Source organism: Pan troglodytes, chromosome 2 (assembly GCF_028858775.2).
Source record: "Pan troglodytes isolate AG18354 chromosome 2, NHGRI_mPanTro3-v2.0_pri, whole genome shotgun sequence".
NCBI classification, from domain to species: domain Eukaryota; kingdom Metazoa; phylum Chordata; class Mammalia; order Primates; family Hominidae; genus Pan; species Pan troglodytes.
This window is the reverse complement of record NC_086015.1, coordinates 155,615,189-155,637,054: the sequence shown is the minus strand read 5'-3', so window position 1 is coordinate 155,637,054 and position 21,866 is coordinate 155,615,189. Positions and strand designations below refer to the sequence as shown.

The 21,866-nt window shown below is 37.9% G+C and overlaps 1 protein-coding gene across 50 annotated transcripts in view; it reads right to left on the bottom strand.

The window, feature by feature from the left end:
• Positions 1-21,866, bottom strand: part of MBNL1 (muscleblind like splicing regulator 1) — a 224,368-nt gene that overhangs the window by 26,354 nt on the left and 176,148 nt on the right. For all 50 annotated transcript variants that reach the window (XR_010155357.1, XR_010155358.1, XR_010155360.1 and 47 more), the window contains one exon: positions 6,052-6,255. Coding sequence is in view for 45 of the 50 variants with exons in the window: in XM_063806314.1 (XP_063662384.1) it covers positions 6,052-6,255 (204 nt within the window). In the remaining 5 variants the exon portion in view is untranslated. The remainder of the gene's footprint in view (positions 1-6,051; positions 6,256-21,866) is intronic.

Sequence of the window (21,866 nt, the reverse complement as noted above, 5' to 3'; positions counted from 1 at the left end):
CTATTTTTTGTAGTCAATGGGTATTATATTTTTTTCTGCCTATATGAAAAGGGTTATTAGATTCTTCTGTGTAAGTAATGGAAACATACAACAATTAGTGGCCCAAATTAGAAACTTGTGTAATGATTACCTCACAGAATAAAACTTTCAGCCAAGAATAATTTATTTTATATTTTAATACAAGCAAACGCGAACTGAAACTATCAGAAACCAAGTCGTTTGCCCACCTTTCCTGGAATACTCATGCTTTTCTCATATAGACTGCTGATGTAAAAATGGTGCAGCTAACCAAATGTCAATCTAATGTTTTCATCAGTGTCTGGAATACATGTCCCCTGGTTTTTATTGGATTACACCTATGTAATATGAATTACCTTAACAGTCATCATTGTTTACCTAAAGTATTTCACTATGCCGTGCACAGTGTTCTTACCAACTTATCTGAGGAGACAGATTTTTAATTAAGGTTCACAAAAAACCATATCATTTACAAATACATTAAGTAAACGATGAAAAGTTGAAGCCTAAATAAGAGATGCTAGTATCTTTTAGTGCATGTGTTTTTAACTATTTGCATTTAGAATCACATGGCAGATCTGTGAAAAATATTATCAAACCCCACTGCAGATCTACTGAATCAATCTTTGGGGATGAGGTCCTACATTTTTAACAATCACCCCAAGTGATTCTAATCTCATTAAAGTATGAAAACCACTCCTTTAGGTCTAGATGCATAACCAAGATGCCATATTTTATAGCTGAAGTGCTCAAAATGCAAACATGTTTCCAAGGAGAATGTTAACACATGATAAACATTTTTTATATTTTAGTAACTCTGTGGGATTACCCTGAGTCCTGAATAAGGGGATGTATCTTTCTGTGTTTAATTACCTGAGTAACTGGTTGACTGACTCATTTATCCATTCATTTAACAAGTTACTGGGCATCAGTCATGAGTTTGGGCGCTATTCTCATGTGGATCTTTTATTGTCATTGATAAGACAGGAATTAAAGCATTTCAAAGACATTCCTCACATCTTCTACTTGAAATATTTTCAACAGTTTTCTACTGAATATCGTTCAGTAAATGAGAGAATGAATGCATTCATGAATTCTTTTTGCACCATAAAAAATTACTGTGCATCTTGAAAATAAGTCAAACAATGATTTCTCCAATTACTAACTCTTTGTAGCAAAGCAGGGGTATGGCTAAAAAACTCAGTCTTTCCTAGACTCTACAAATTTGAATAATTTCTTAACATAATCATGGAAAGAAATTGCTGAGACCAGCCTGGCAAACATGGTGAAACCCCATCTCCACTGAAAATACAAAAATTAGCCGGGCATGGTGGCACACATCTGTAATCTCAGCTACTCAGGAGGCTGAGGCAGAAGAATTCTTTGAACCTGGGAGGTGGAGGTTGCAGTGAGCTGAGATCGCGCCACTGCATTCCAGCCTGGGCAACAGTGTGAGACTTGGTGTCAAAAAAAAAAAAAAGTATGAATTTTGGAGTACAGAAAGTACTTGGCAACAAAGTCTTTTAAAAGACAGTCAGTAAAGAAAGGATAATATGAATATTGATATAAATCTCATGTTGTGTGTATATGTGATATATGTAATATATGCTTATAGATATATGTATATAATTTTTAAAAATAAATGTTTCAGTAGCTTGTGGCTGGTGTTAAAAACAAGAAAATGACCTAAGTGTCCCTAGAATGTTCTAACTGGAAGTGACCTTAGAGATTATCTGGTGCAACCCCCTAATTTTACATGTGAGGAATATGAAGCCCAGAGAATAAGAGCATCCCGATCCAAGCTGACTCACCTAATTAGCAACATCACATGCAGTAATTCTTGAATTCCTGTTTTCCAATTTAACATTTTTTTTCTGTAGTATCACACTGGGTGCTGTAAAGATGTCAGTTTTAAGCAATTATGTAAGAACCAGAAGGCTGACAATCTATGGTATTTTAAATTTCTTTACTGTCTAACAAGTTGCAGTAAAAAGAGAGGAAGAAGTGGCAAGAAGAACTGGCCAATAGTTTAACTGATTCCGAAAATTTTTCACCTCAGAAGGAACTCAACATTCAAAAATATGCTTCAGAATTTCACAAGGAAGAAGTAGAGTATACATTTAAATGCCAAATGACCAAACGTTTGGTCAATTAATAAATAAGCGTGTGCATTTATTGCCATGTCTTTTAGACTTCAATACATAATGCAATTAGCATGCGAGGAAATAACCTGCAGATAGGATTGTCTAAAATCACAAGCACAGAGCAGAAAGATAAGCCTCTGAGCTTCACACTGCAGTATCCTAACAGGTTGTAACTGTGACACTGGATCAGATCCTGTTAACAAGAATAAGACAGGAAGCTGCACTACAATCAAGCATTTAGATCAGCGGGATTCAGATAAAAGGGAAATGACAGTTGATGCAGTCGTAACCGTTTGTGCTGACTACAGCAAAAGAAAACAGACAAAATACACTAAGTAGCTCCTCACAAAAAGAAAAAACTCAAAGACAAAAGTCTTCATTTCAATTAAGCACTATAAAATATAACCAGTAACAAACTACCTGAAATTGTGAATGTGGCAGGATTGGATTAGAAGAGTTATAACCAGCTTTTTGAATATCATCTATTAATAATTAATTCATTAAAGTTAATCTCAGACTTCTTATTTGGATCCCACTAATCAATCAACAATTATGCATTAAGAACTCAGGGTTTGCTTTAGAAAGGTTGGGGGAATAAAACTGCTTCACATGCTGAGGATCCAATAATTTCAGATATTTAAAAATTTTTAAGTTTCCTCTTAATCCATCTGCAAACAGCATTAGTTAATTAATAAGCAAGTACAGTTGTGTAATGACAAATCACTCAAAAATCCAGGTGTATCAGGTGTATCTACCTAACAAGAAAGAGTTGCTTCACATCTCTTCTCCTAAAATCATTTCCCTGTAAAAGAGAATTAATAATAGTATCTTCCTCATAAGATTGTTTTGAGCATTAAACCTGCGATGCATGTGTCTGGTATATGATTGTCAATATGCTAAAATCTGACAGCCTTTGTAATATATGCAACAAAAGTTAATAAATGATAAATCAGCTTATTAACTAAATTCCTGCTAAGCTGACAAAGTATTAGAATCAATTATGTTCATACAACAGCCTCAGTTTGCCAGTTTCTCAGTAAAATTTATCAGCACTAAGTATTGCCTCATCCTCAGGAGGAGGAAATAAAAGGCATCCAAATAGGAAGAGAGGAAGTCAAATTATCCCTGTTTGCCGACAACTTGTTTCTTTATTTAGAAAACCCCATAGTCTCGGCCCAAAAGCTCCTTGATCTGATAAACAACTTCAGCAAAGTTGCAGGACACAAAATCAATGTATAAAAATCAGTAGCATTCCTATAAACCAACAACATCCAAGCCAAGAGCCAAATCAGGAGTGCATTCCCATTCACAATTGCTACAAAAAGAATAAAATACTTAGGAATAACAGTTAAGCAGGGAGGTGAAAGCTCTCTAAAATGAGAATGACAAAACACTCCTCAAAGAAATCATGGATGACACATAACAAACTGAAAAACATTCCATGCTCATGGATAGGAAGAATCAGTAACATTAAAATGGCCATACTGCTTGAAGCAAGCTATACATTCAATGTTATTCCTGTCCAACTACCAATGACATTCTTCACAGAATTAGAAAAAAAACTATTTAAAAATTCATATGGAATAAAAAAAGAGCCTGGATAGCCAATGCAATCTTAAGCAAAAATAACAAAGCTGGAGGCATCAGATTACCTGACTCAAACTATACTACAAGGCTACAGTAACCCAAACAGCATGGTACTGGTACAAAAAAAGACACACAGACCAATGGAACAGAACAGAGAGCCCAGAAATAATGCAGCACACTGCAACCATTTGATCTCCAACAAAGTTGACAATAACAAGCAATGAGGAAAGGACTCCCTATTCAATAAATGGTGCTAGGATAACTGGCTAGCCATACACAGAAGATTGAAATTGGACCCCCTCCTTACACCATATACAAAAATCAACTCAAGACGGATTAAAGGCTTAAATGTAAAACCCAAAACTATAAAAACCCTGGAAGATAACCTAGGAAACACCATTCTTGACATAGGACCTGGCAAAGATTTCATGACAAATATGCCAAAAGCAATCACAACAAAAACAAAAATGGAAAAATGGTATCTAATTAAACTAAAGAGCTTCTACACAGCAAAAGAAACCATCAACAGAGTAAACAGCCTACAGAATGGGAGAAAATATTTACAAACTATGCATCCCACAAAGGTCTAATATCTAGAATCTGTAAGGAACTTAAATTTACGAGCAAAAAACAAACAACCCTATTACAAAGTGGGTGAAGGATATAAACAGATGCTTTTCAAAGAAAGATATACATGTGGCCAACAAGCATATGAAAAATTCCCATTATCACTAATCATTAGAGAAATGCAAATCAAAACCACTAGATACCATCTCACACCAGTTAAAACGTCTATTATTAAAAAGTCAAAAAATAATGAATGTTGACAAGGTTGCAAAGAAAAAGAAACAATTATACACTGCTGGTAGGAGTGCAAATTAATTCAACCATTGTGGAACACAGTGTGGCAATTCCTCAAAGACCTAAAAACAGAAATACCATTGGACCCAGTAATCCCATTACTGGGTATATACCCAAAGGAATATAAATCATTCTACCATAAAGACACACACGTGTATATTCACTGCAGCACTATTCACAATAGCAAAACATAGAATCAACTTAAGTGCCCATCAATAGTAGCCTGGATAAAGAAAATGTGGTACATATACACCACGGAATACTATGCAGACATAAAAAAGAATAAGATCATGTCCTTTGCAGCAACATAGATTGCGCTGGAGGCCATTATCCTAAGCAAACTAATACAGAAACAGGAAACCACATAACCACATGTTCTCACTTGTAAGTGGGGGCTAAATGATGAGACCTCATGGACACAAAGAGGGAAATAACAGATGTTAGGGCCTATTTGAGGGTGGATGGTGGGAGAGGGGAGAGAATCAGAAAAAATACCTATTGGGTATTGCGCTTATTATCTGGGTGATGAAATAATCTCTACACCAAACCCTCATGATATGAAGTTTACCTATATAAAAACCTGCACATGTACTCCTGAACCTAAAATGCAAGTTAAAAAAATATATTGCCTCATCCTCACCAGGGAAAAGAGGAAAAGCTCATTTTGTTCTTTAGGTGGGTTCAATGAATGACACGTTTGTACCTTCAGTGTACATTTGATGCTGTCACTTTTTCTCTACATCTATAGTTTACCAAATTCATTAATTCACAGTCATGCTGAAATTCTGAACAACCACTTTGAAATAAGATTTAAAACTTTAATATCTTTTTCATGTACCAACAGCAGGGCCCACACATCTGATCATCCTTTACTCTAGAACTTAGAGGATTATGCAAAAAACTTTTATGAGAGCACACTTCATAAACAAAGTTTTCTTTCTACTTCAACCAAAATATTGTACAGCTTATGAGGAAACTTGCAATAATAAATTGTAAAATGTTTTATAGACACTAATATTTGTTAATCTTTATGAGAACAATTTTTAGGGGATTGATAATATTTGTTATTCTTGATAGCTGCAACAACAACAACAAACATTCAGGAGGCATTTGCTATGTGCCAGATATTCCCCTAACTCTTTGAGGTAAGCGCCGTTTTAAAGATGAGGAAATTGAGGTACAGTGATGTAACCAGGCAATGTGACTTTAGCGTCCAACCTCTTATCCACTATTCTAAACATGGATGTTGTAGCCTTTATAAACGTTACATTAATCAAATACAGCATTATCTATACTCTAGTAAAATGTTCCAAACCCTAAGCCAAAATCTCTGTTTTAAAATTTTTACAACCTTTTGGCCATGGAAACACACAAACAAACAAAAAACCACACTTTGAGAATTAGAATGTAGTATATAAAGACACCAACTAGTCATTCCTACCTCAAGTCTGTCTGTTCGCATTAATTTCTGTGCAGCAGCTGCAGCAGCTGCAGGTACAGGGACACCCGGATTCCCTGTAACCAACATTGGTGCAGTCGGCAAGATCTCTGCCGGGACCAGGCTTGGAGAAACAGGTCCCAGATAGGGATTAAAGGCGGCTGCTGATGCATTGGTGGCTAAGCTTGGTGCAACTGAAAACATTGGCTGAAAAATAAAATAAAAGCAAAATTTAACATGCAGGTCTCAGCTCAAAGTTGATATTCTTAATTATACATTTGTCCTCCATCCATCTATCCATTCTTCCTTCCTTCCCTCCTTCCCTTTAATCCTGTGTTCATTTACTATCATTTAGGGTAAGGCTGTTTTATTAAATAAACATTCATCAAATCAATGTTTTTCTAAAATATAATACGTAAAATATCCATTAAATTATTCACTGCAATTTTGTAGCTGAGGGTCTATAATACTTGTAATTTTTTTTGAAAAATAGATAAATTATGCAGAAACTTCTTGTGGTCATCTAATCTTCATCTTTGTCCTGATTTAATTCTAGATATTTGTCTAAGAAATACATTTTGTAATTGCTATGTCAGATGTACTTGAAAGACCTGTTTACAACTGTTAATAGGTTGCAAGTGTCCTATTATCTGGAATAAATAAAGTAGTACTCCCAGGGGATAAAAGAGTTTCACAGTCAATGTAAGCTGTAAATAAATCTCATGGGGTATGTGAAAGGTGATGATGACACCTTGCCTTTTGAGCACATAAGATAAAGTGTTTGGTATATTTACTTGATGATGGTTTTCCTGGGGGAAATTATAAGTGTTCCACTAGCCTATCACACCTTACTAGGGGAAAACAAGTCTGAAATGTGAAGTCTGAAGTAGAACTGCTACTAAAGAAATGCTACATGATTGGTCAAGGAAATACATATGGCAGCACTGAATAAACTGCTACAAGACAGAATTTCTTCCAGAAATGCTTTCGTGGATATATAAGGATTGTTTCTATTTGTTGATATGCTAACTTGCACATCATAAAATATATTTGTTCTTGAATAGCATTAATTTACCTGAAATCTAACAATTTGTTTTTCTAGTATTTAAAGTATAACAGAACACAATTTCACACCTTATTCATAGTACATTTTTAACTTCCTAATAGAGTCTCAATTCTAATTCTTGAAGTTTAATGCTTCGTGTAATAATGTTTGTTTCTGAAACACAAAAGCTTGTAGGCAAAACGGATGCTGTTCTTTAAGGTAATATTTAACAATTTATTTTCTTTACTCAGCAGTAATGAACAGAATTATAGAACACTTTTTAGAATAAAAGAGACATTAGAATGTATTAATAACTAATTCTGCCATCTGACAGGAATAAGAAGTTACATGATATCTGAATATATGTAGTATTCAAGAGATCTCTGTAGTAAAACTTTTTGCAATATAAGGTATATATTACAAATGTAATTCTCATAGTACAAAAGAAATATGTTAAAAAATAAAATATATCCTCTATTCACTCTGGCCCTGATTCTATATTTAGAAAAATAAAATGAATTTCAAGTATTCCCTTTTTCTTAGGGCAGTGGTTTTCAACTGAGTTATTTTGCCTCTCAGGAGACACCTGGCAATGTCCAAAGACATTTTTGGTTGTCACAGCTGGAGGGGAACTATTATATTCAATGGATGGAAGCCAGGGATGCTGCTAAGTGTCCTACAACATACAAGACAGCCCCTCGCAACAAAGAATTATCCAGCCCCAAAAGTCAATACTATCAATGTTAAGAAGGCCTTTCTTAGGGAACTCTTCCGTTGACCTCAAAAATTGCTTGGGAAACAAACTCTTTGCATTTAGCTATACATTTTTACTAACAAAAATATGAAAAAACAGAATATGTAATACCTAATGTGATTCATTGAGAAGAAACAATACAATATAGATTATACCATTTCAACTTAAAATAATTATGCCTCTGAACATGTTGGTTTGAATGCCATGTTTAGCTGCTCTGCCAGGTCGATGGCTCTTGCCTGATGAAGTGCCCTCAAGTAGCACCTCTAATCCCCAACCCCTCCCAGCACAAAGCAGCAACCTGCAGACAACAAGAACTATCTGTGCATTCCAAATCTTATCAACAAGCTGTCAGAAACTAGGGCCTAGGGCATTCTCTGTCCACCAACACTTCCCTGAGCCGCAGCCGACTTAATGCTGTGCCACTGTCCACTCTCTGCCCAGGTGACAGCAGGACAAGGATTGATTGTATACTGAATATATGTTGAACTTGGATTTCTATTCAAGGATATTCAGGTTAAACTTGTACTTTGTTATACATTGTCAGATTGCATATGAAAATCCAGCCAGACCAGCACCCTAATTTCTATATTAGTCATTTAAGAATTATAAGAAATTTAGCATAGAAGACTAAAAGAGTCTATGTCAGGGGACTAACAGACTAGTTTAGCAAATGGACAATAGAAGCTATTCATTATCATTCCTCTTTGCATTCTTTTACTATGAATAAACATGTATTTTCAGATAGTGCATTTTTAATGTATACTTCAGAAAGTTATTGAGATGTTTATATTATTGCACATAATCTACTATAATTATTTAAAAGCAAAGGTCAAATTTAAAAATGTTTTTGGAAGAAAAAGCAATTTTTATTTTAATAAAATGAGACCAGAGGCTAATAAAACTCAGCTCTCTAAAATCTCGTCAAATAAAATACACTGGAAATCTAAAAATGCATATGATGCAGCTGTTGCACATTACAGGCAGAATAATACTTTTATTATGTAAAAATACTGCTTTTAATAACTGGCAATAATCTTTCCTGAGTTGTTTCTATAGAGTCATCAAGAGAATTGATCTTTCACTTTAATTCAGCAGAGCAAATTCAAATCTGAACAATTTTAGGGCACTGTCCCCAAGTAAAGTCGGTAGGAGCTTTTAAAAATGTGAAACATCAACTATTCAAGCAAGCACTATCTCAAATTGTTCCCTCTTTCGATAAGTAGAGCTATTTGCTGAACAGGCAGACAATCAATAACAATAGCTTTATACTTTGAAACTTGATTCCAAAAGACAGACAGACAGACACACACACACACAAACACACACCATTCCTTCATTTATTTTAAATTTTTGTAAATTTGTTACATCACTTTAGTTATATTGTTTTTTCAAGGAGCGCCATGTTGAAGATAGGTCACTGCTAGCCCCATCAGAGAGTGCCCTAATCAGAGAAATCGGATTAGGAAAGCACTTGACCTGCACTACTACCAGTTTTCTATTCCAAAAGCTAACCTGCAGGGGGTTCAGCAGAATCTCAAAGACAGATATTAATGCAATGTTGTTATCAAGTGGCATCCTGTTTTCTCTGAAGGATAACATATAACAATGTAATTGGTATATTTCATACTGACTATATTCTTGTGATAATGATTTGTAAGTATCTCTGTTCCTGAAAGACATAAGAAAGTTTGGTTTATAATTGCCTTTTGCCAATGAACATCCTCACCAGAGAAAAACAAAGTACAAACTTACTAATTCTGGTGCTGTTTATGGGTTAATCACTCGTTTGTTTTAAATCAGACATTGATTCCATTAAGGTAATCAGACTTCATTATAAATCAAAGTGTTAATTTCATATTATGACCCCAGTTAACTATGCAAACATGATTATTAGTAGTAATTCCTTATTTATTGTGTGTCAGCATCATGCTGAGTGCTTTATCTGTGCTATTTATTGTATTTAATCCTTACAACAGTAGAGTATAAATTCCCTTGGTAATTTTCTTTTCTTTTGTGTTTTTTGAGGGGTACAGATCAGAAGAGATCTGTTTAGTTCCCTACTAAATCTCCAGAGCCTGGAACAATGCCTGGCACACAGTAGGTGCTCAATAAATGCCTGTTGAATTAGTACTTGAGTGAATGAATGAATGAGTGAATTGCAGCCTTCTGAAGTGGGTATTAGCCCCATTTTTGCAGATAAGGAAAAAGGCTCACAAAGATTATGTGTCTATAGACACAAATGAGTGAATCAAAGGCCTAAGATGTCACCACAGGTATGTCTGATTCCAAGTGGTTCTGATAGTTTTCACACAATGAACCAGGTGTCCATTAAAATCATCCGGAGGACTTTTAAACCGTGAATGCCCTGGCCACTCCTCACTCGTCAGAATCTCTGGTAAGTGGCAGTATTTTTTGAAAGCTCCTAGGTGATTCTGGTTCCACACACTATGTGGTTTTCTACAGATATAGGTACATTTTTCTGACTGTAAGTAAGGTCTCTAAGGATACATGTTCCCTTATAGCTCTTTTCTTTTAAACATGGTTTATCCTCCACATTGAATGCTACCTGTGCCTAGGCAATCTGTTTAATTCCTAATTGTGCTTCAAGAATTAGGACTCTTTAGGTAAGTTTCTCTTGATCCATCTACATCTCTAACTATAAAGGGGTTTTTCTTACCCTCTGTTCCCACGAACTCCTAATTACTCGAATCAGCATATACCACTGCCAGTGTTTACCTGAATATCTCCTCTAGTCTGACAAGACTGGAGGCTCCTAGAGGGCAGACTTTTGCTTTATGTCTTGTTCACGTTATGTATACGCTGCGTTTAGCATCTATACAGATCTTCTACAAACATTTACTTAACATATATACTAATGGATTTGCTGCTTTTCTCTGCCATAGAAACAAGCAAATACATTAAATATTCTTTAGAATATATACTTGAATGTGAAATAAAAGTGATTGTTTCTTTCTTTACCTCAAAATTCAATAATTACTATCTCTAATATACCTGTCCAAAGTTTATTTTTTCCTTTTGTTTTGCAATTTTTTATATTAAGCTTTCTAAGTTTCAGTAATGTAGTTACCATGCTGTAATGCTGCAAATATCACAGGGGCTGATATTTATCTTAAAACACCATGTGAACACTGTTTGTTTTGCAATGTTTGAGATTTTAAAAAAAATAGAGGGAGTATATGTAACAAATAATATGTAATCAATATCAGATGAAATTCACAGATCACAAATTTTAAGTCATATTTTTCTAGATTTTATGTATGTATATAAAGCAATAAAATATTTAAAAATTTTTTTTAAATTTTTAAATATTTTTTAAAATTTTTAAAATTTTTATTTTAAAAATGTTTTTAATATAAAAAAATTTTTTTTTAAAAAGCACACATAATCAAGGTATATGAAAGCATGTTTCTGGGTAGGCGTAACCCTGTAACTAGTCTCAGTGAACTATTTTGAATATAAACAGTGCCAAAAGCTAACAGGAGTTATCAACAAATTCATATTATAAAGTTCTTTTTTTCTAAGAAAGCAGGGCCAGGCACAGTGGGTCTGGCCTATGATCCCAGCACTTCGTGAGGCTGAGGCAGGAGAATCACTTGAGCCCAGGAGCGTGAACTTACAGTATGCTACGACTGCACCACTGCATTCTAGCCTGGGTGACAAAGCAAGACCCTCTATCTTTAAAAAAAGGGTAGCAAATGATGAATAAAATAAGAGATACTGTTATAACTTTGCTCCTAGACTGACTTGTAACTGGATAAATCAATGAGTACCTCCTTCATTCTTAGTTTCACTTTATCCTTCAATCCAGTTTTACTGAAATAACAAACACTTAAATAAAGAACACTCTGGCCTTCCTAATAGAAAGGTATCAACCAGACATGGCCTAGTTCCTAAAATCCAGGACCCATTCTCTCAGGCTGCTTGAGGATTCACAGGCTCCTTAATGGAAACAGGCAGTAACAACAGCAGGATGGATGAAAGACTACTCAGAGAAACTGACATGGAAACATTTTACCAGAAACACTCTGGGATAAAGTGCCTTATCTCAACCATTACCTGGATAAAGTGGAAAGTAAAGAACCAAAAAACTATTTAAGAATTCTAGGTGTTCCTGGAAGAATGACAAATGATGACTTCAAAGCATTCTGCATCTGAATGGCAACAAATGCTTGGAACATGACGTGACAGCAAAGTCTATCTAGGTTACAGAAGCAGCAAAGAAGCTCTCAAGACATTAGCTAAAACCAGAAACTGAATTTCTCTATTCCTAGGCTATTTCAAAGTTCATGTAATGCACAGGATTTCTACACAAATTATGGACCTTGAGATAGCTAATTTGTTTACCCAAAGAATAGCTGCCATCACAAATTATAGATAGCCAAGGTTAACCATGGGATCACAGGTAAAGGCACATGAGACCATTACTAGAGAAACTCCAGATATCATGCAAAGCTCTTTATAACCACTGCTTATGTAGAGCTCTTTGAGGGCAATGAAGAGAGCCTGGCAACAACAGAATTTCTGAAGGACACTTGGCTGGGATGCACTAAAGAAATCTACCAGAGGTCTCCAGGTTGCAAGCCATGATATACAGCCTATTTTTGGTTAAATTATGTACCAATTTTTCATTAGACAAAATTTGCACCAGACAGTATGTGACAAAGTAAAAATAATAATTCGGAAAAAGAATCTAGAAGTTTTGTTTATTTTTTTGATTACTTTTGATTTTTATTGTACTTTAAATTCTGGGATACATGTGCAGAACGTGCAGGTTTGTTACATGGGCATACATGTGACATGGACATGGTGGTTTGCTGCACTCATCAACCCGTCATCTACATTAGGTATTTCTCCTAATGCTATCCCCCACCTTGCCCCACAACCCCCAGGAGGCCCCAGTGTGTGATGTTCCCCTCCCTGTGCCCATATGTTCTCATTGCTCAACTCCCACTTATGAGAACATGAGATGTTTGGTTTTCTGCTCCTGTTGTTAGTTTGCTGAGAATGATGGTTTCCAGCTTCATCCATGTCCCTGAAAAGGACAGGAACTCATTCTTTCCTATGGCTGCATAGTATTCCATGGTGTATATGTGCCACATTTTCTTTATCCAGTCTATCATTGATGGACATTTGGGTTGGTTCCAAGTCATTGCTATTGTGAATTGTGCTGCAATAAACATACGTGTGCATGTGTCTTTATAGTAGAATGATTTACAAAACTGAGTATATACCCAGTAATGGGATTGCTGGGTCAAATGTTATTTCTAGTTCTAGATCCTTCAGGAATTGCCATACTGTCTTCCACATGGTTGAACTAGTTTACACTCCCAACAGTGTAAAAGCATTCCTATTTCTCCACATCTTCATCAGCATCTGTTGTTCCCCGACTTTCTAATGATTGCCATTCTAACTGGCGTGAGATGCTATCTCATTGTGGTTTTGATTTGCATTTCTTTCTTTTTTTTTTTTTTTTTCTGAGACAGATCCTCTCTCTGTTACCCAGGCTGGAGTGCAGTGGCATGATCTCGGGTCACTGCAACCTCCGCCTCCCAGGTTCAAGCAATTCTCTTGCCTCAGCCTCCTGAATAGCTGGGACTACAGGTGTGTGCCACCATGCCCGGCTAATTTTTTGTATCTTTAGTAGAGACAGGGTTTCACTGTGTTAACCAGGATGGTCTTGATCTCGGCTGCCCTGGCCTCCCAAAGTGCTCGGATTACAGGCGTGAGCCACCACGCCCGGACCCTGATTTGCATTTCTCTAATGACCACCGATGATGAGCTTTTTTTCATACATTTGTTGGCCACATAAATGTCTTCTTTTGAGAAGTGTCTGTTCATATCCTTTGCCCACTTGTTGATGGTTTTTTTTTTTCTTGTAAATTTGTTTAAGTTATTTGTAGATTCTGGATATTAGCCCTTGGTCAGATGGATGATTGCAAAAATCTTCTCCCGTTCTGTAGGTTGCCTGTTCACTCTGATGATAGTTTCTTTTGCTGTGCAGAAGCTCTTTAGTTTAATTAGATCCCATTTGTCAATTTTGGCTTTTGTTGCCATTGCTTTTGGTGTTTTAGTCATGAAGTTTTTGCCCATGCCTATGTCCTGAATGGTAGTGCCTTGGTCTTCTTTTTATGGTTTTGGGTCTTACATTTAAGTCTTTAATCCATCTTAATTTTCGTATAAGGTGCAAGAAAGGGGTCCAGTTTCAGTTTTCTGCATATGGCTAGCCAGTTTTCCCAACACCATGTATTATATACAGAATCCTTTCCCCATTGCTTTTGTCAGGTTTGTCAAAGATCAAATGGTGGTAGATGTGTGGTGTGATTTCTGAGGCCTCTGTTCTGTTCCAATAGTCTATATATCTGTTTTGGTACCAGTACTATGCTGTTTTGGTTACTGTAGCCTTGTAGTATGAAGTCAGGTAGTGTGATGCCTCCAGCTTTGTTCTTTTCGCTTAGGATTGTCTTGGCTATACAGGCTGGTTTTTGGTTCCATATGAAATTTAAAGTAGTTTTTTTTTTTCTAATTCTGTGAAGAAAGTCAATGGTAGCTTGATGGGAATACCATTGAATCTATAAATTACTTTGGACAGTATGGCCATTTTCATGATATTGATTCTTTCTATCCATGTGCATGGAATGTTTTTCCATTTGTTTGTGTCCTCTCTTATTTCCTTGAGCAGTGGTTTGTTGTTCTCCCTGAAGAGGTCCTTCATATCCCTCGTAAATTATATCCATAGGTAATTTATTCTCTTTGTAGCAATTGTGAATGGGAGTTCACTCATGATTTGGCTCTCTGTTTGTCTATTATTGGTGTACAGGAATGCTTGTGATTTTTGCACATTGATTTTGTATCCTGAGACTGCTGAAGTAGGTTATCAGCTTAAGGAGTTTTGGGGCTGAGATGATGGGGTTTTGTAAATATACAATCATGTCATCTGCAAACAGAAACAATTTGACTTCCTCTCTTCCTACCTGAATATCATTTATTTCTCTTGCCTGATTGCCCTGGCCAGAACTTCCAACACTATGTTGAATAGGAGTGGTGAGGGAGGGAATCCTTGTCTTGTGCCAGTTTTCAAAGGGAATACTTCCAGCTTTTGCCCATTCAGTATGATATTGGCTATGGGTTTGTCATAAATAGCTCTTATTATTTTGAGATACATTCCATCAATACCTAGTTTATTATTTTTAGCATGAAGGGATGTTGAATTTTATTAAAAGCCTTTTCTACATCTATTGAGATAATCATGTGGTTTTTGTCATTGGTTCTGTTTATGTGATGGATTATGTTTATTGATTTCCATATGCTGAACAAGTCTTGCATCCCAGGGATGAAACCGACTTGATCATGGTGGATAAGCTTTTTAATGTACTCTGGATTCGGTTTGCCAGTATTTTATTAAGGATTTTCGCATCGATGTTCACCAGGGATATTGGCCTGAAATTTTCTTTTTTTCTTGTGTGTCTACCAGCTTTTGGTATCAGGACGATGCTGGCCTCATAAAATGAGTGATGGAGGAGTCCCTCTTTTTCTATTGCTTGGAATAGTTTCAGAAAGAATGGTACCAGCTCCTCTTTGTACCTCTGGTAGAATTCGGCTGTGAATCCGTCTGGTCCTGGGCTTTTTCTGGTTGATAGGCTATTATAATTACTGCCTCAATTTCAGCACTTGTTATTGGTCTATTCAGGGATTCGACTTCTTCCTGGTTGAGTCTTGGGAGGCTGTACGTGTCCAGGAATTTATCTATTTCTTTTAGGTTTTCTACTTTATTTGCATAGAGGTGTTTATAGTATTCTCTGCTGGTAGTTTGTATTTCTGTGGGATCAGTGGTGATATCCCCTTTGTCATTTATATTGTGTCTATTTGATTCTTCTCTTATTAGTCTGGCTAGTGATCCATCTATTTTGTGAATCTTTTCAAAAAACCAGCTGCTGGATTCATTGATTTTTTGAAGGGTTTTTTGTATCTCTATCCTTCAGCCCTGCTCTGATCCTACTTATTTATCTTCTGCTAGCTTTTGAATTTGTTTGCCCTTGCTTCTCTCGTTATTTTAATCGTGAAGTTAGGGTGTCAATTTTATATCTTTCCTGCTTTCTCCTGTGGACATTTAGTGCTACAAATTTCCCTGTAAACACTGCTTTAGCTGTGTCCCAGAGATTCTGGTACATTGTATCTTTGTTCTCACTGGTTTCAAAGAACTGATTTATTTCTGCCTCAATTTCATTATTTACCTAGTAGTCATTCAGGAGCAGGTTGTTCAGTTTCCATGTGGTTGTGTGGTTTTGAGTGAGTTTCTTAATCCTGAGTTCTAACTTGATTGCACTGTGGTCTGAGAGACTGTTTATGATATCTGTTCTTTTGCACCTTTTGAGGAGTGTTTTACTTCCAATTATGTAGTTGATGTTAGAATAAGTGCTATGTGGTGCTAAGAAGAATGTATATTCTGTTGATTTGGGGTGGAGAGTCCTGTAGATGTCTATTAAGTCTGCTTGGTCCAGAGCTGAGTTCAATTCCTGAATATCCTTGTTAATTTTCTGCCTCGTTGATCTGTCTAATATTGACAGTGGGGTGTTAAAGTCTCCCATTATTATTGTGTGGGAGTCTAAGTCTCTTTGTAGGTCTGTAAGAACTTGCTTTATGAATTGGGTGCTTCTGTATTAGGTGCATATCTGTTTAGGATAGTTACCTCTTCTTGTTGCATTGATCCCTTTACCATTATGTAATGCCCTTGTCTTTTTTGATCATGGTTGGTTTAAAGTCTGTTTTATCAGAGACTAGGATTGCAACCCCTGGTTTTTTTTTTTTTTTTTTTTTTTTGCTTTCCATTTGCTTGGTAAATATTCCTCCATCCCTTTATTTTGAGACTATGTGTGTCTTTGCACATAGGATGGGTATCCTGAATACAGCACACTGATGGGTCTTGACTCTTTATCCAATTTGCCAGTCTGTGTCTTTTAATTGAGGGATTTAGCCTGTTTACATTTAAGGTTAATATTGTTATGTGTGAATTTGATCCTGTCATTATGATGCTAGCTGGTTATTTTGCCTATTAGTTGATGCAGTTTCTTCATATGTCAATGGTGTTTACATTTTGGTATTTTTTTTTAGTGGTCGGTACCAGTTTTTCCTTTCCATATTCAGTGCTTCCTTCAGGAGTTCTTGTAAGGCAGGCCTGGTGGTGACAAAATCCCTCAGCATTTACTTGTCTGTAAAGAATTTTATTTCTCTTTCACTTATGAAGCGTAGTTTGTCTGGCTATGAAATTCTGGGTTGAAAATTCTTTTAAGAATGTTGAATATTGGCCCCCACTCTCTTCTGGCTTGTAGGGTTTCTGCAGAGAAATCTGCTGTTAGTCCCTTTGTGGGTAACCTGACCTTTCTCTCTGGCTGCCCTTAACATTTTTTCCTTCATTTAAACCTTGGTGAATCTGAGGATTATATGTCTTGGGGTTGCTCTTCTCGAGGAGTATATTTGTGTTGTTCTCTGTATTTCCTGAATGTGAATTTTCTGCACCCAGTTTAAACTTCTCAGCGGCTTTGTTTACACTGTTTGGGGAAAACTGCCTCTTCAAGCCTCAGTAATAGCAAATGCCTTCCCCCAACCAAGCTCCTTAGTCCCGGGTTGACTTCAGACTGCTAGGCTGGCAGCGAGAATTTGAAGCCAGTGGATCTTAGCTTGTTGGGCTCCACAGGGGTGGGATCCACTGAGCAAGAACACTCGGCTCCCTGGCTTCAGCCGCCTTTCCAGGGGAGTGACTGGTTCTGTCTCGATGGCATTCTGGGCACCACTGGGGTACAAAAAAAAATCTCCTGCAGCTAGCTCAGTGTCTGCCCAAACAGCCTATCTTGCTAGGTTGGGGAAGTTCTGGCTAATATCCTGAAGTGTGTTTTCCAACTTGGTTCCATTCTCCCCATCACTTTGAGGTACACCAATCAAATGTAGGTTTGGTCTTTACACACAGTCCCATATTTCTTGGAGGCTTTGTTCATTCCTTTGCATTCTTTTTTCACTAATCTTGTCTTCACGCTTTATTTCATTAAGCTGATCTTCAGTCTCTGATATCCTTTCTTCCACTTGATTGATTCAGCTACTGATACCTGTGTATGCTTCACGAACTTCTCATGCTGTGTTTTCCACCTCCATCAGGTCATTTATGCTCTTCTCTAAACTGGTTATTCAGTTAGCAGTTCCTGTAATCTTTTATCAAGGTTCTTAACTTCCTTGCATTGGGTTAAAACATGTTCCTTTAGCTCAGAGGAGTTTGTTATTACTCACCTTCTGAAGCCTACTTCTGTCAATTTGTCAAACTCATTTTCTGTCCAGTTTTGTTCCCTTGCTGGCGAGGAGTTGTGATCCTTTGGAGAAGAAGAGGCAATCTGGTTTTTGGAATTTTCAGCCTTTTTGAGCTGGTTTTTCCTCATCTTTGTGGATTTACCTACCTTTGGTCTTTGATGTTGGTGACCTTCGATAGGGTTTTTGCATGGGCGTCCTTTTTGTTGATGTTGATGTTATTGCTTTCTGTTTGTTAGTTTTCCTTCTAACAGTTAGGCCCCTCTGCTGCAGGTCTGCTGGAGTTTGCTGGAGGTCCACTCCAGACCCTGGTTGCCTGGGTATCACTAGCAGAGGCTGCAGAACAGCAATGATTGCTGCCTTTTCCTTCCTCTGGAAGCTTCATCCCAGAGGGGCATCCACCAGATGCCAGCTGGAGCTTTCCTATATGAAGTGTCTTTCGATCCCTGCTGGGAGGTGTCTCACAGTCAGGAGGCACAGGGGTCAGGGATCCACTTGAGGAGGCAGTCTGTCCCTTAGCGGAGTTCAAGCGCTGTGCTAGGTGGGAGATCTGCTGCTCTCTTCAGAGCTGGCAGGCAGAAATAAACATTTAAGTCTGCTGAAGCTGCGCCCACAGCCGCCCCTTCCCCCAGGTGCTCTGTCCCAGAGAGATGGGAGTTTTATGTATAAGCCCCTGACTAGGGCTACTGCCTTTCTTTCAGAGATGCCCTGCCCAGAGAGAAAGAATCTAGAGAGGCAGCCTGGCTACAGCAGCTTTGCTGTGCTGAGGTGGTTTCTGCACCCAGTTCAAACTTCCTGGCAGCTTTGTTTACATCGTGAGGGGAAACCGCCTACTCAAGCCTCAATTATGGTGGATGTCCCTCCGACTACCAAGCTCGATAGTCTCAGGTTGACTGCGGTGCTGGCAGCAAGAATTTCAAGGCAGCAGGATCTTAGCTTGTTGGGCTCCATGGGGGTGGGGTCTGCTGAGCAAGACCACTTGGCTCCCTGGCTTCAGCCCTCTTTCCAGGGGAGTGAATGGTTCTGTCTCGCTGGTGTTCCAGGAGCCACTAGAGTATGAAAACAAACAAACAAACAAACAAACAAACAAAAAAAAAAAACTCCTGCAGCCAGCTCAGTGTCTGCCCAAATGGCCGCCCAGTTTTGTGCCTGAAAGCCAGGGCCCTGGTGGTGTAGGCACCCAAGGGAATCTCCTAGTCTGCAGTTTGCGAAGACCATGGGAAAAGCGTAGTATCTGGGCTGGACAGCACCATCCCTCACAGCAGGGTCCCTCATGGCTTCCCTTGGCTAGGGAAGGGAGTTCCCTGACCCCTTCCACTTTCAGGGTGAGGTGACACCCTACTATGCTTCTGCTTACCCTCTGTGGGCTGCACCAACTGTCTAACCAGTCCCAGTGAGATGAACTGGGTACCTCAGTTGGGAATTCAGAAATCACCTGCCTTCTGCATTGATCTTGCTGGGAGCTGCAGACTGGAGTTGCTCCTATTTGGCCATCTTGCCCGGGCAATTCCAGAAGTTTTATTTTTTTTAATTTCAATAATTAAACACTATAGGCCTTCCATTTGTCCTCAAAGAACATATGATTTAAAAAAAAGATCATTTTGCATTTTATTAGTGATATAGGAATGACAGCAGAATGTCAATTATTCTATAATTGATAATATTAGTTTTATTAATCTGTGTGGACACAAATTAAATCATTCATTTTCTACTACTTATTTTCTCATCTTATGAAATGAGATTATGTTTACGTTATAAGATTGTCGGCTGGGCATGATGGCTCACGCCTGTAATCCCAGCACTCTGGGAGGCTGTGGCAGGCGGATCACAAGGTCAGGAGATCAAGACCATCCTAGCTAACACAGTGAAACCCTGTCTCTACAAAAACTATAAAAAATTAGCTGGGCACGGGGGCAGGCGCCTGTAGTCCCAGGTACTCAGGAGGCTGAGGCAAGAGAACAGCGTGAACTTGGGAGGCGGAGCTTGCAGTGAGCTGAGATCACGCCACTGCACTCCAGCCTGGGCAACAGAGTGAGATTCTGTCTCAAAAAAAAAAAAAGATTGTTAAGACTTTGTAGGTAATATATTCCAAACTTTTCACCATTTGTTGAAGAAGGTCAGAGATCTCTCTCTCTCTCTTTTTTTTTTTTTTTAGAGACAGGGTCTTATTCTGACACCCACATTGGAGTGCAGTGGTTTGATCAAAACTCACTGCAGCCTCAACCTCCTGGGCTCAAGTGATTCTCCTGCCTTAGCTTCCTGAGTAAGTTGGTGTCTTGCTATGTTGCCCAGGTTGGTCTTGAACTCCTGGCCTCAAGTGACCCTCCTGCCTCAGCCTCCCAAAGTGCTGTGATTACAGGTGTGAGCCAGCACACCCAGCTAGGTTAGAGATCTTAATGAATCAACCAAGGACCCTGAGTTGGCCAGTGGTGTGTCTCCAATTAGGTGCTTCCACATCATGAATGCCAAAAGCGGAACAAGGTGGTTAAAATCCTAGCCTTGCTACTCACTAGCTGTGTAACCTGAGCAAACCTCTTAACCCTTCTGAACTTCTCAGTCTATCTCTAAATTTAGGGTAACATTACTACTTTAAAGGATGGTTTGTGAGGATTTAATATACAAAAAGTGCCAAGTGCAGTAAATGCCCCTAATGTATTGTATTTGTCTCAAAAATTTTAAGTCCGGTTTCTGATTCTTGGCTTCATACATTTCAATAGAAGCTCACAAAGTGTATAAAAATGGGAAACCTTCCTACAGAGCCCTGCATTCCCCAAGTTAGCCCAGTGTTGTGCTCTGAACATATTAAATGTATAGACCTCGTCACTCACAATTTATGAGAAAATGAGAACCCAAACTTGGTTGCATAATAACCCAAGCTTAGTGGCATATTTCTTGTAGTCATCAAGCCTCTAGCTGCCTTTGCTAATAATCTGCTGATATGTGTCCACTTCTATGCCCCATTCTATGTTGCAGCCTCTGTAACTGGGCTTTTGTTCTGGGTGCTGGTTATGATTCCTTTGAACTATGGAGCAGGTAAACTACTATGAATCTCTGCCTGTTTTTCTGGTGTTTCGGAAACTCCTTCCTTCATTTGTTCTTTCACTCATCAAGTAATTATTGATCTCTGCTATATGCCAGGCATAATACTAGATGCTTCCAGGTTTGCTTAGACCTTGCTGTCTCCCTCTCTCCTTCCTGCTCCTCCAAGGTTTGGGAGCTAAACTGGCCCTAGAGAAGTTAGATGCTGTCACCTACTTGACTAAAAGTCTTGTCACTGCTCAGATACTCTGAATACTGCTGATGGTATGGAACTGCTCATAGTATTTATCTTCTTTGATATGACTACTACCTGGGTTGGATCCAAGTTAATGCCATGTCTTCAAACACTCATCTGTAAGTAGTGGCCATTCTCTCTGAGTGGCAACCCTTTTCCACATTAGTCACCTGGCTTCTTCTAGTCCTGTTACAATCCCTATTTGTAAGGCCCACATTAAACTCCCAGTAAGCAGTTGATTATGACCATTCCATTCATTTCTGAATCTCCATGTCATTACCCTCATCAAAACAGTGCTGACTACAAAAAGGATAAAAAAGTCTCAGGTGAGGTTTTGAAGGCAAATTTCCTGTACTAAAGCTTTCTCTACAGTCATTAAAGTCCCAAATGCCTTAAAATTGAATAATTAAAATGATTTCTGTACTTATTAC